At 45.6% G+C, this 14,600-nt stretch overlaps 1 protein-coding gene across 2 annotated transcripts in view; it reads left to right on the top strand.

The window, feature by feature from the left end:
- The window catches only part of Gdap2 (ganglioside induced differentiation associated protein 2), a 42,069-nt gene that overhangs the window by 2,074 nt on the left and 25,395 nt on the right, over nt 1–14,600 (top strand). For both annotated transcript variants that reach the window (XM_037426155.2, XM_075894859.1), the window contains exon 5: nt 3,354–3,584. In XM_037426155.2, coding sequence (XP_037282052.2) covers nt 3,354–3,584 — 231 coding nt within the window. The remainder of the gene's footprint in view (nt 1–3,353; nt 3,585–14,600) is intronic.

Genomic DNA, 14,600 nt, shown 5'->3' with positions numbered 1-14,600 from the left:
TAGTTTTTAAGCCTACTCAAAAGTTCTGTGAAATGGCACACAAGTACATGATAACAGCTGGTCATTTGTAATCACTGTGTGTAGCTGTGCTGGGTTTGTTTGCTTGCTTGCCATGCTGCTCAAGTTTTGTAATCTGAGACTTACGATTTCCAGGATGCTTAGAACACTTGCTCCCGAGACAACAGCACTTACATTTTCAAGTATAGAGCCTTAGAATCAAAGTCCTAAGATGTGACGAGCAGCACAACCTAAAAAATACAGCTAACAGACCTCAGTAGCCAGTGGCACTCAAACGTACCATGGACCAAACAGTGTCGCAAGTTGATCCTAGGGCTTAACATGAAATGGACACATTTTTTGTGTCAATGCACAAGTAATACACTGTCGAGGAAGATTATAAACTTTGTGAATAGTGTTTGCTGCTGCCGTAACACCCGGTGCTCGTGAATTTTTCATTCCTTCAAGCTTTCATCTTCTCTTGAACTTCTGCCTTTTTGGATTTTCGGAAGTGGTTGACTTGCAAAAGCTGATTGCCTGCATGATGTCATATTTTTATGTTATTTTTCACTCCATTATTGTGCACACACCGAAAAGACAAGTAGATGCATTCACAAGAGAATATGGGGGAGAACTGCATAGTACCCACTGTCCATTTCTCGATTTTTTGTGTGTACATGTTCACTTCAATGTTTTTTTTTTTTTTAGACTAGTGGTGCATAGCCATTTACACATTTGTCATTTTATGCTAGCTGACAACAAATCGCACACACCATGATAACAATCTAGATTTGCTTGAAATTGCTGCTCATTAAGGTCCTCTTACATTGGATTGTGCCCTTTTATACTTTGAGCACCGGGCTACACCTGGTAACTTCAAGTCACGAGGTGCATTAAAAACAGAGTATACTTCATGTTGCATGAAGGATAGGAGTGCCAAGTGTACACAGTTATTCCGGCCAAACTGCTGGCTTGTTAGCAGTCAAGTTCTCCTTCAGTAGTAATTTCAGAAATTTAGGTGTAACACAAAGCATCACACACAAGCACATAGTGTGTCGCATTATTAGTGATTGTTAGCACCCCTGTTTTGTTATTGCAAAGTCAATTGTTCCGTGTTACCATGGCAGACAATGTGCCCTTCATATGGACTGTCAACGAACCAGGCAGGCTGAGAACCCAAACTTGGTGTATTACCAAGCGTGCACTGTTCAGCGACACATTTGTGCAAAACTTGAGCATAAACAAGACAGCGATTTAGCTGGAAGAGACATGTAGTGGTGTTATGTCTATGCTCAAATACAGTAGAAGCTCGTTAGTTTGAACTTTGTTACATTGAACTTAAGTTAATTTAAACTGACACTCTGGCCCTGGCACGACCCTGTGCATTTTATGGAGAAAAACTCCTGATAATTCGAAAGAGTCGGTATCCTCGACAGTTAACTTGAGCTGGGATTCTCTGGTTTGCATTGCTCCTCTCAGAAGTCTGCCCAGTGTGATCACATTGTGTCAAAAACCAAACCAAGTATACTAGAAATGGAAAGTAACGGAACAGCAGCTCTCAGCAGGTGAGAAATCGGACGCTGTGCAGGAGCTCTTGGGGAAGCTGCAAGCAATGCTCACGCAGTCACAACAGAAGAAACGCAAGAAAATGCAATATTGCTGGTTACTTCTGGTTTTGATTGTGTTAACTCTGCCATGTTAACAAATGCATTTCGGAGCATAAATGGCATCATTACTTTGACATTAAAAGGACACTAAACTAAAAAAACTTAGTTAAGATTGATAAACTGTACTCTGAGATCTCTAATGTCTCAAGTTTGACCACAAGTGTAATTAGAGAAGAAAATGAAGGTCTGAGCTTTTTTTTTTTTTTTTCATTTTCAAATTTCACACTGAAATATCTGCATGTGACATTAAAATATATGATGTCACAATGTTTGGTGCATGACTCCGAAAGTGCATTCGCTACCCGCATTTTCTTTTTGTGTGTTTGCTCGCTTACCAAGCATTGTCTCGCGGTGAGAGTGGTGTTTTCGGGATTGTGGAATTGTGCTCTACTAATACACATTTTTTTTTTCTTTAGTGTTCATTTAAGGCTCACTGCTGTTCAATGCGCGTTCGTGCTTGTTTCTGATGTATCAGTGAGTCATCAATTCTTAGTGTCTGCTGTTAGAGCTTCGTGAACCTAATCTGAAACTCTTTTTGTTTCCTCCCGTAACGAAAGTGCACGAATCGATGCCGAAGTGTCGTCCAGCAACTCGGGTCGTATTCTACAGTGCATGATGTTTGTAACCCGCCGTGTAGCTAGCATACCAGCTGAATGTGCCCCGCGCAGCAGGTGTCCCAAATAAGGTCACATAAGGTCACAGTGACAAACCCGAGAACAAAAACGCAGTGTCGGTTGGTTGCACACAAACGTTGCGGTAGACATTGCGGGTGCATGGGGTGCCGTCGTCCCGGTTGTAGTTCGCATGGCCTCCGAGATGGTGGGCGCGCTGTGTGTTTACATGCTGCACGCCCACCATTTCGATGGCCACATGCTTTCTTTTTGGTTTGTTTTTGTGGCGCTGTGCTTGCATGGCACTATCAGCAAAAAGGTTTCTCGTGCATTCGACAGACGGCACTTTGCCGCAAAAGGCGCGACTTCCAAATTTTGAATGACATCGTCCGCGCTCGTGTTGCTCGCAACTGTTTAGCATGATTGCTAAACTATGTTTTGACTTTTATTGTGTTATTTTGTGGTATAATGCCTTGATTTAACACTGTTTCGATCATCAATGGCACTGGCTATCATATTGAAATAAAATGAACAGATACATTAAAAAAAAGGTTTCTTTTTTTCAATGACCTAGGTGAGGAATAAGTTCATTATGCGAGTGGGTTCAATACGCGAGTAAATACAGCAGTTATGACTAATTCAAGACTACGAGTTCAAAGATGGCTTCTTTGGGTGCTGCCTGCCTAGTGTGGCGCAATGTCTCTTCACTCGAGTGCCTGCCCCCTAATTTGAACTCTGCCGATTTTGAACAATTTTATAAGTCCCTTTGAAATTGAATTAACTAGCTTTTACTGTACTCGCTTTAGACTGCATTGTAAATAAGTAGACAGCACAATTATTAGGTTTCATTTATGTTTTGACAAAGCCAACAAAAACTATTTCTTAACCAAGGTTTTTTTATGTGACCTCTTCAAGCACATTGCAATACTGAGCTTAGGAGTAGTATTCTTAGCCATCAGAGTAGACCGACTGTAGTACTGACCATAATTAGAAAATTCCCTGTATATGCAACATTTATGTGTTTGGTCAAGTGTTAACACTTTTTCACTCTTCTCGTAATGTGTCCAACGTGCTGCAGGAACAATTCGCCGCTTCCTTGAAAGTCACGGGGAAGCAGTGGAGCTCATTGTACTCGCTGTAGAAGGTGGCGAAGTGGGGACATATGAGCAGCTGCTACCACTGTACTTCCCACGCACTACCCTGGAAGAAGAGGCTGCACAACGACGGCTCCCCAAAGATATTGGCGGGCCTCATGGCGAGCCTATGCTGCCTGAGAGGGGCATCCGCATTGTCGACAAGCCCTTTGGAGGTAAGCTAGGATTTTTCTATTAATTTTAAGATAGTTTTTGTTAGTTTAGTATATGAGATAACAAGTTGGTCTGTTTACTGTGAGACTAAATACCCATTAAAGAACCCAAGGTGTAAAAGCACTGAAATTTGGGCGAGTCTGTCTTTCGTTTCTTGTCTGTTTAGGTGTTCTAAATACCACTATGAACCCAAGGTGATTGAAATTACAATAGAACCTCGTTGATACATTCAGCATATATATTCGTGGCTCTAACCAAGGAAGTCAACGTTAGCGTTCATGCCTTAACAATAATCTGACTAGTATCATTAAGGAGTGTGCAATGGAAGTCGCAGTACATTCATTAGACAGGACACTGGCAAGCTATCCCAGGAGACCAAAAACCTAATTAAGAGACTTCAAACTATGAAAGTCTCTATTGCAACATACAAAATAGAGTAGAGTTGCCGGCCCCGCCGCGGAGGTCTAGTGCCTAACGTAGTCAGCTGTTGACGCACAGGTTGCGGGATTGAATCCCGGCTGTGGCGGCTGCATTTTCTATGAAGGCAGAAGGCTGTAGGCCGGTTTGCTAAGATTTGGGTGCACGTTAAAGAACCTCAGGTGGTCGAAATTTCCAGAGTCCTCCACTATGGCCTCTCTCATAATCATATAGTGGTTTTGGGACATTAAACCCCATATATATATCAATCAAATAGAGTTGGTAGAGATTTTGAAGTTAATAGGCATTGGTAGAAGGTATAGCATGGAGAGAAGTGAGCATGCCGTAAACAGCGGAAGAAAAGGAAAAACTGTGCACACGCAAAATGCAGATGCATGCATTAAGGGATAAGAAAGGCCAGGCCATAACTGATATGAATAGGACAGTTGAGGTATTATAAAAGTTCTACAGAGATCTCTACAGCAGCCAAGACAACCAGAATGATATTGTAAGAGGTAGTTATATCCCAGAGGAATCCGACATTCCACCAGTAATGACAGTAGAATTAAAGAAAACCCCTGAGGGAATGCAAAGAGGCAAAGCCACTGGGGAAAATAAGGTACCATCAGACCTGTTGAAAGATAGTGAAGAGATTGTGTTAGAAAACTGGCCACCATGTAAACGAAGTGTCTCTTGAAAGGGCCAGAATCTTGCAAGAACGCCGACATCATTTTAATTAATAAAAAAGAGAATGTGAAGGACTTGAAAAACTACAAATAAATCAGCTTACTGTCTGTTGTCTATCAGCTGTTTGCAAAAATAATAGATAATAGAATTAAGACAACTTTATAGTTCAATCAACCAAAGGACCAAGCAAGATCTCAAACAAGGTGCTAAACAATAGTATGCCATACTATCGATCAGGTGATAGACAAATGTGCGAAATACTACCAACTTCTGTACGTCGGCTTCATAGATTACGAGAAGGCATTTGATCTGGTCAAGATATCAGCAGTTATGCAGGCACTGTCGAATCAAGGGCATCGACAAAGCCTACGTAAACATATTGGAAGAAATTTGCAGTGGTTCTCTAGCCATCATGGTCGTCCATAAGAAATAGAATCTCAATAAACAATGGTGTAAAGCAGGAACAGGCAATCTTTCCAATGCTATTCAGTGCATGTTTACAGGAGGTTTTCAGGACCCTGGATAGGGAAGAGTTAGGGATGAGACTTAATCAAGAGTACTTTAGTAGCCTGCGATTTGCTGATGATATTGCATTGGTGAATAACTTAGGGGCTTGAAGAGCAGACACACCCATTTTGTACACACAGCAATACATTACCCTCAATATGGCCATGCAAATGCTACATTGGAACGTCGAAGGACTGCTTAGAAACCTCGAGGATGCCATGAGCTCATATACGAACATTCGCCAAAACTGCTGTGTGTACAGGAAACACATTTAAAATCCAAAAAAACCTGTTTTTTGCTTCATTATGTTCTATTCCAAAAAGACAGAGATGATGCTGTGGCGTCATCTGGCGGTGTAGCCATTATTGTTAATCAAAGAGTAGCATGCGCACATTTACCACTACAAACAACCCTAGAGGCAGTGGCTGTTCGAGCAGTTCTTCTCAACAAACACGTCACCATCTGCTTTCTGTGCATACCTCCACACCACCGTCTTGAAAAACGAGAATTCCAGTCCCTAATAGATGAACCACCTGAACCCTATCTGGTCCTTGGGTACCAAATGCTCATAGTGGTCTGTGGAGTGATTCTCGCTGCGACGCACGAGGTCATCTCATCGAACAGTTCCTTTTCTCTTCCGGTGTCTGTTGCATAGGAAAGAGGCAACATATTATAACCTTGCCAACAAAAGTTACTCTTTTGTAGACCTCGGTACCGCATCTCCTTCACTTGTACCATTACTCCAATGAAAAATTATAAATGATCCCTATGGAAGTGACCATTTTCCTGTCGTTTTGAGTACACCAATATCATACGAATATCCTCTACGTGTTCCCAAATGGCTGACATACAAAGCTGACTGGGAACAGTTTCATAACGTTACTCATTTAAGTTGGACTGACATATGTGGGTTAAGCATAGATGAAGCTGTGCAGTACTTCACAGCTTTCCTTATAGATGCAGCCAAGTGCATTCTGCAAACATCTGGACTGCGCCCGGCAAGCGATATGTCCCATGATGGAACGCTGAGCGTTAGAGTGCGCGAACGGAGCAGAACAAGGCATGGAGGTTGCTTTGGAACTCAACGACAGCCGAAAATCTTGACAGCTTAAAGAAAATAGTCTCAAGGCAGGAGAACACGTTGGCAGGCCAGAAGAGAAAGCTGGCACAAGTTTTTATCAGGGATCAATTCATATACACAAGAAGCTGAAGTCTCGAACATGGTTGGTAGGGTAGCAGGAAAACAAGTACACTCACTCCCACTCGTAAACACCCAGGGTGACAGCCTGGAAGATCAGGCGAACTTCCTCGGTGCACACTCCGAGCAGGTGTCTAGCTCGTCACACTATACTGAAGCTTTCCAAAGATATAAAGCAAGAATAGAAAAGCAGGAACTAGAACACAAGTGTACAAAATACGAGGCATACAACCAACCTTCCAACTTAGCTGAGCTGCAAACATCAGTAAACACCTGCAGTAATTCTGCCCCAGGCTACGACTGTGTCATTTATGAAATGTTGAAAAACCTGCTGCTCAAAACGCGAAAAAACTTTACTTTCCCTATACAATGCTATCTGGCTTTCTGGCACCACCTTTACTTCTTGGAAAGGGGCCATTGTTATCCCTATTTTGAAACAGGGCAAAGACCCTTCCTCAGTTTTGAGTTATAGGCCCATTGCACTTACAAGCTGCCTTTGTAAACTTTTTGAAAAGATTATAAACCGCCGACTTTTACATTTCCTTGAAACACACAATCTGCTCGACCGATTCCAGTGTGGGTTTCAAAAGGGTAGATCCACCACCGACCTTCTAATGCGTATCGAGGCAGAGATCCGAGACGCTTTCATCCTCAAACAATACTTCCTCTTTGTGTTCCTCGATATCGAGAAGGCTTACGACACAGCATAGTGTTTTGGCATATTAAGAGACTTGTCTCACCTGGGTGTGCGTTGTAGAATGCTTTCCATAATCGAAAGTTACTTGTCCAATCGGACATTCCTTGTCCGTGTGGGCAGTGTTCTCTCCCAAACATTTGTCCAAGAAACGGGAGTACCACAAGGTGGTGTACTTAGTTGTACACTTTTTATTATCAAAATGAATTTCTTGCACCTGTCCATCCCCCGCAATATGTTCTATTGTACATATGTCGATGACGTCCAGCTTGGTTTTAAGTCATGCAACCTGGCAATGCGTGAGCGGCAGGTTCAGCGAGGTTCGAACAAGGTCTCCAAATGGGCAGAGGAAAATGGATTCTGACTGAACCCACAAAAAAGCATGCATGTCTTGATCTCCCGAAAGAGAGGCATGCACACAGAACCTGACATTCAACTGAATGGTCAACGTCTGTCTGTAAATGCCGAGCATAAATTCTTAAGCCTAATCTTGGACAATTAGGTAACCTTCATACCGCACATCAAGTATTTAAAAACAAAATGTGTAAAAGCCATTAATGTTCTGCCAATGCAGAAGAACTGCCAATGCAGCTGAGCAGGTTGCCATCGCCTTGGCTCTTTTAGATCAGCGTAATGAACACATATTTAGCGATTCTAGAGCTGCCATTCGTGCCTTCAGTGTTGGAGCTGTGTGCAAAGAGGCCAAAAACATACTCGGTGATAAGTTGCTTACAACCCATACCATTACATGGTTCCCAGCTCATATGGGAAACATGGACGGAGGGATCATAAATCTCAATGAGTTGGCCCACTCCAGGGCGCGAGGGTTAGCTGTCCGCGGCCATGGAGGACCTTTGGGTCGAACTGGAGATTTCGTAAACAGGGATCCGCCAACTACATATAATGAAATAACCCAACATTTCGCTATGGATAGGAGAATCTTTCCACCTCCACATGCGAAGCTAAATAGAGCGCAGGCGCTTACATTGCGATTACTTCAAACAGAAACGTACCCTAACCCTGCCTTTCTTCACAAGCTTTATCCTGATGTTTATTTAACCAACTCGTGTACAAAATGTGGCGGTTTAGCCACCTTACACCACATGCTCTGGGAGTGCCCTTCGGTACGTGGCACCGATACAGCATCGTCCAGAAAGTGGGACTCCGCTCTCCGGAGTCCAGACATAACATCGCAACTTTGGGCTGTCCAGAGGGCCCACGATGCGGCGCTAGGGCTCGGCCTTACTGTCCCATCGTGGGAGCGGCCCGCCGTGTGCTAGGGCGCACGCCTTCGGACTTGTCAATAAAGTTTTTCCAAACCAAATTAATGTTCTAAAAGTGTTGTCACGCACTACGTGGGGCAATGACAGGCAATGTCTCATGAATTTGTAAAGAAGCCTCCATCGCACCCGCTTAGACTATGGGGCCGTTGTTTATCGGTCTGCGACTCAAAGTGCTTTGAAGATGCTAGACCCCGTGCACCATTTGGGCATCCGCCTTTCTACGGCTGCTTTTTGCACCAGCCCCGTAGAAAGCCTCTACGTTGAGTCAAATGAGTGATCGCTTCATCTGCAGAGAACTTGCATGTCCTTTGTATATTTCCTTAAGGTGAAAGCAGACAAGAAGCACCCCTCATACTCCACTATTAATGATTTGTAGAGCTCCATTCTGTTTCAAAACAGGCCTTTGATGTGGCAGCCCTACTCAGTTCGCCTGAAGGGTCTATCTGAGGAAACTAGTGTGTCGGTCCCTCGAACACAGTTTAATGGCTCCTGCCGCACACCCGCCAGTGGCAGGCAGTGGCAGACTATAGACTGCAACTGTCTATAAACTATAGACGAAGTTACAAAACACACGCCCATTGCCTATATCCGAACATACTTCCTGAAACTTCAACACAAGTACACATGCCCCGAGTTCTTTACAGATGCCTCTTAAGTCCACAAATAATACTTCCTCTGTCTCCTATGCTGCTGTCGGCCCATCCTTTTCGGATGCTGTCCTTCCACATCCAGACACAAGTATCTTCACAGCGGAACATTACGCGATACTTGTGGCCGCTAAACACATTAATTACAACTACAAAAAGCAGTAATTTATACGAACTCCCTCAGTGTGGTAACAGCTCTGCAAACTCTTAAAAAACTAAAAAGAAACCCTGTTCTCGTCTCAGTTTACTGTATTTTATGCACACTCTACACACTCAAAGAACATGTCGTATTGTGCTGGGTGCCAGGGCACCGCGAGATCCAAGGCAACGTGATGGCGGATCAGCTTGCTGCATCCATCTATAAAAGCACTGTCACTACACCCATATCAATCCTGGCCCTTGACCTTAAACTGTCTCTCAAACGAAAGCTCAGGGACTACTGACAGAGCAAGTTGCATAGACACACACAAAACGAGCTACACTTTATTAAGCCACACCTTGGTCATTGGCCGCCCGTATCGAAATCGCGTCGTACAGAGGCAACACTAACAAGGCTCAGCATAGGACACACATACACAACACAATCATCGTATGTTTGGTGGCGATCCACCATTGTGTGACAGATGTGGTGAAGCACTAACAGTTCTTCACATTTTAATCCAGTGTGAACAATTAGACATTCTAAGAAGAAAACACTTTCCATTACCCTACCGACAACATATACCATTAAACCCTGCAATGTTCGTCGGTAGGGAACCACTTTTCACTCATAAATCTATGCTAGCTTTTTTAAGAGATGTCCGCTTCTATCATGTAATATACCCAGGCATTGCGTAGCGCGACCTCTCAAGAGAGGTTGCCGTTGCAGTGGCTACATTGAAAAGCACTTGCCTCGTGGCCCTTGGACACAGGGGCGCTGATGAGGCACTTGTGCTAGTGCCAAATATATTCACACATGCTTTTATTATCAGAACCTTTCGCCACCCATTTTTACTATACATTTCACGTCACTGTCATTATTTTATTACTTCTATAGTTTACCCACTCTAGCGCAAGGAATTTTAAGGCCCTTATACAGCCACCAAACATAATCATTGCTCACATCTCGTCTCAAGACCTGGCGCTCTTTGGCCATCAAATGGCCCTTGCACCACAAAACACCACACATCGTCATCAAGAAACCATGAGAATGAAACAACTAGAAGGATAAGTATGGGATTGAGCACATTAGACAAGCATTCTCAAAGCATGAATGGTAGCCTGGCACTAACCCTCAAGAGAGAGGTGTATGACAGCTGTATCTTACCAGTAGTGCTTACCTATGGAGCAGAAAGAGGTTTCAAATTCAATTGAGGATGACAGAGTGAGCAATGGAAAGGAAAATGATAGCTGTACCCTTGAGAGAGATTAAGGGAGCAGAGTGGATCAGGGAAAAAATGGGGGTTGAAGATATGGTAGTTTAACCGAGAAGGAGGAATGGGTACGAGCCGGGCACGTAGGCAGGATAACCGCTGGTCATTAAAGGAGGGAGACAGAAAATTGGCGGGCAGATGAGAATCAGAAGTTTGGAGGTCTAATGTGGCAGCAGGAGGATGCACAAGATTGGGTTTATTGGCAGAACATGGGAAAGCACCGCAGGGAACTGCTGTGGTATAATGTGTTCTACGGGTAGAAACTGTAATTCAATTGTGCCGAAGAAGCCCTCTCATATACTTGTGAGGCACTTAGTGGCAGATGGCCACCGTACGATGAAGGTGGCTTCTCTGCAGTGCCTAACTTCCCCCTTCACGCTGCTTCACTCAATTAGACCCCTCCATGTCGTCTCTGAATTACTCTATCATCCCTTTCGTGTCTTCTCCAAATTGCTTGAGCACCATTGACTGTCGACCACACGCCAACCCGAAGGCAAACGAGGATACTGACCATCAAAATCTTCAAACCGCTTTAAAAAAATGTCCTTTCTGTAGCACGTGGCATGATTTTGCTGAGCATTGCAAATCCTTCGTCCATAGCATGGTATACATAGATGCATGCTCATTCCACACACTTCTGTGCAGATTCCATGGCTGCAACAGCTAAGGGTACACTGCGAAGCTAACAGTGCTGCCTAAAAGGAGGAGGCTGTCACTCCTCCAGTCAGCTGTGCTTCAGCCCAAAATCTACGGAACGCACATGCCACTGCCGCTACACAATGTGCCACGACACATAACCCTAGCAACATCGACACTAGGCCCAGTGGATATTGCCAATAAGACATCATTTTTCTCCACACTTTTCTCCCTTAGTACGTTTGTTTTCGGAATGCTTCCTCCACCATGCAGCACAATTCCAGTAGGCATTCATTTTTGTGTGGCTGGGCAACACTGCCATTCAATGGATCATCAGAACTGCCAGAAAAAAATTGTTCTGGAAGACATTTGGAAGGTTCCTGGCTATCAAATTACAAAGAGTTGATTTGCGCTCGCCACCTTCTTTGTGAGGACTCGACGGATCATAGTGCGGGTGCTAGGAGATTTCACCTTCCATTGCCATTATGCCTGGTGTTATCTTTAAAAAACCCAGTTCTACCATGCAATATAGTGTGATTACAAGTGGTGGCAACAAACTGCCGCATGTCGCTACTTGGGACAGAGCGCAAATTCATCACGTGTGTGCAACGTAATATATGGCAGCCACAAGCAGCTGTTGTTTTCAAGGATGTATATCACTTTCGGGGTATTTCGCACATTGTGTTATACCATAATTGTTACATGCACTGCGCAAAAGCCGCTAGCGTGGTACCTCATGCGTGGGTACCTCATGCGGGCTTCAACCAATCGCAGATGACGAAAAGCATGAAAAAAAAGGAATGGAATCATTCCACAATTGCACCCTCAGCCTCATATACGCAACTGGCAACACAGAAAGAACAGACGGTCGCACAGTTTGTTTCGTTTGCTGCCATAGAAATAATTTTTCTTTACACTTAAACTGGTTGTCCCAACATATTTAGGTTGTCTCAGGATTTCAACACACATGACCTTGATGTTGTTTTCTGTCAGGACTGAAATTAGCTGGCTTACGTCTGGCTGCCAGCGTCTGGCCAGAAGTTTGAAAGTCGAAGAGATCTCATACAAATGATCTTTGCCCTTGCATCTCCATGTAGACTTGTCAGCCTTAGTATTTACTGGATTCGAATCGTACATTTATACATTTATCCTCCCCCCTTTTTTTGGCGGGGGGGGGGGGGGGGGTAACATATTGAGGTTCTGCTCTATCCGGAAGCTTCCACTATGTCATCTCCCACTGCCTGAGTTGCTGTGGGGCCTTATACCCCACCCCATAAGCCAAACAGTCTTCCACAGAAATGTCAATATGGCCTATTCTCAAAGGGCACCAGAACTTTCGTCATGATAATTGCACAAGACTCTGTTGCAGCAGTTGTGAAGAAGAAAGAGCATCGTTGGCAAGCAACATCGCCACCGCTTGGGTACTGGGTTCTGGGCTTCGCTCGCTCGGCTCGTGCTGATCATCGCCGGCATCTGCTTGACCGTTGCTCTTGCACGATCGTGTTTTTTCGTAGGACCACCGTCGCAACAGTCGCCAATAAACCCTTTTTCAATTGGTGGAGGGTGCTGACATTCCCCGTCGCCTGAACCTGGGTGCTGCCATTCTCCGTCGCCTGAACCTGGAGCTGCGCAACCGAACGCTACCTCCCATCATGGCTACCAACAACGCGCAACCTGGCTCTTCCACTCCATCCCCCAGCAACCCCGGCGTTCTTCGTTTGCGAGAGCCCAAGGTCTTTAGCGGAGCTGATGAGACCGACGTGGAAGACTGGTTCGCTAACTACGAACTGGTGAGCGCAAACAACAAGTGGGATGATGCGGACAAATTGACTAACGTCATCTTTTACCTCACTGACGTGGCCGAAATGTGGTATAACAACCACAAAAACGACATTACGACGTGGTCCATCTTTAAAACCTTGTTTGCTGACGTTTTTGGCCGACCCGCAGTCCGCAAGTCCAGAGCCGAACAACGCTTGCGGACTCGCGCACAAAAGCCAACGGAATCTTTCACCAGCTACATCGAAGACATTATTGGTCTTTGCAACCGTGTGAACACCACCATGCCCGAGTCGGAGAAGATTCAACACATCCTCAAAGGGATAAATGACGGTGCATATCAGCTGCTCCTGGCCCGTAATCCTGCCACCGTTGCGGAACTTGTCACTTTGTGTCAAAGTTTCGACGAGTTGAGCAAGCAGCGCGCCCTGACTCGGCCATTTTCCTCACACGCCGACTCGCTCTCCAGTCTCACTTCTGTTCCCGACCACTCACCAACCCTGCAAGAGATTAAAGACTTCGTGCGTGAAGAAGTAGCTCGGCAACTGTCGTTGATTCCCTTCACGCAGCAGCCGCCATCCTCTCGTCTGCCCTCACCACTCCGCGACGTTATTGCCGAAGAGGTAGCTCAGGCTGTTCCCGTTGCTGCCCACCAGCAGCCTGTGGCCATGCCTGTTGCCCATGCGCCGGCTATGCAGCCCGTGGCCGCGCCTCTTACGTATGCCCAGGTGGTACGTAGCAGACCCCGCCAGCAGCATTTGCCACCCATGTCTTCAGTCGCTCCCCACTCCGCCCCTTTTTCGACACCTTGGGCCGCACCACGAGTCAGCAATTCCTGGCGCACTCCTGACAATCGACCGATCTGCTACGCCTGCGGTACTCCAGGACACGTGGCACGATATTGTCGCCGTCGCTTCCAACCACTCCACGACGCTACTCGGCCGTTACCGTATGACCCACAGCCCATGCACATACCTGCTCCCTATCCCTCACCGCAGTATGGATACACTAACCTTCCTGAGTCTTGGTCACCCCAGCCTCAAACTCACTCTCCCCGCTCCCCATCTCCTCGCAGGCGATCACTGTCCCCAAGGCGTCCTAGACCCGCTTCCTCCAACCGGGAAAACTGAACGCCGCAGTTCCAGAGGCAAGAACTGCGCCGTCGTCGAAATTCTCAAGTCCTCGCACTTCACCAGCTAACGTCGTCGCTATATCTGTCGATGGTGTTTCTATCTTTGCCCTCGTCGACACAGGTGCTGCCGTTTCTGTTATAGCCGCCCAGCTCTGCTGCTCCCTACGCAAAGTGACCACGCCGCTCTCTGGACTATCGCTTCGTACAGCTAGCGCACAAGTTCGACCTCTCGGCACCTGTACGGCCCGCATATTCATCCAAGGCTCTATGTACGTTGTCGAGTTCATCGTCCTTTCGGTGTGCTCGCATGACGTTATCCTCGGGTGGGACTTTCTGTCAAATCATCATGCCATCATCGACTGCGCACGCGCTGAAGTTCAATTTTCGCACCTGTGTGACGAACCTTTGCACGAAACCCTTGAGTGGTCGCCAAAACTTGTCGTGCGTGAGGACACTGAAATTCCGCCAGCCTCTCTTGCCGTTGTCCCGGTTTGCTGCGATGACTATAATGATGCTACAGTAATGTTTACACCTTCTGACATTTTCATGAGCCGCAGAGCCGTTTCCTTGCCTTTCGCTACACTCGACGTCACTGCGGGCCGAAGCAATATTTTCGTCCACAACCC

Source organism: Rhipicephalus microplus, chromosome 5 (assembly GCF_043290135.1).
Source record: "Rhipicephalus microplus isolate Deutch F79 chromosome 5, USDA_Rmic, whole genome shotgun sequence".
Classification (NCBI taxonomy): domain Eukaryota; kingdom Metazoa; phylum Arthropoda; class Arachnida; order Ixodida; family Ixodidae; genus Rhipicephalus; species Rhipicephalus microplus.
The sequence above is the reverse complement of the archived record's forward strand: the minus strand, read 5'-3'. Positions and strand labels throughout refer to the sequence as shown.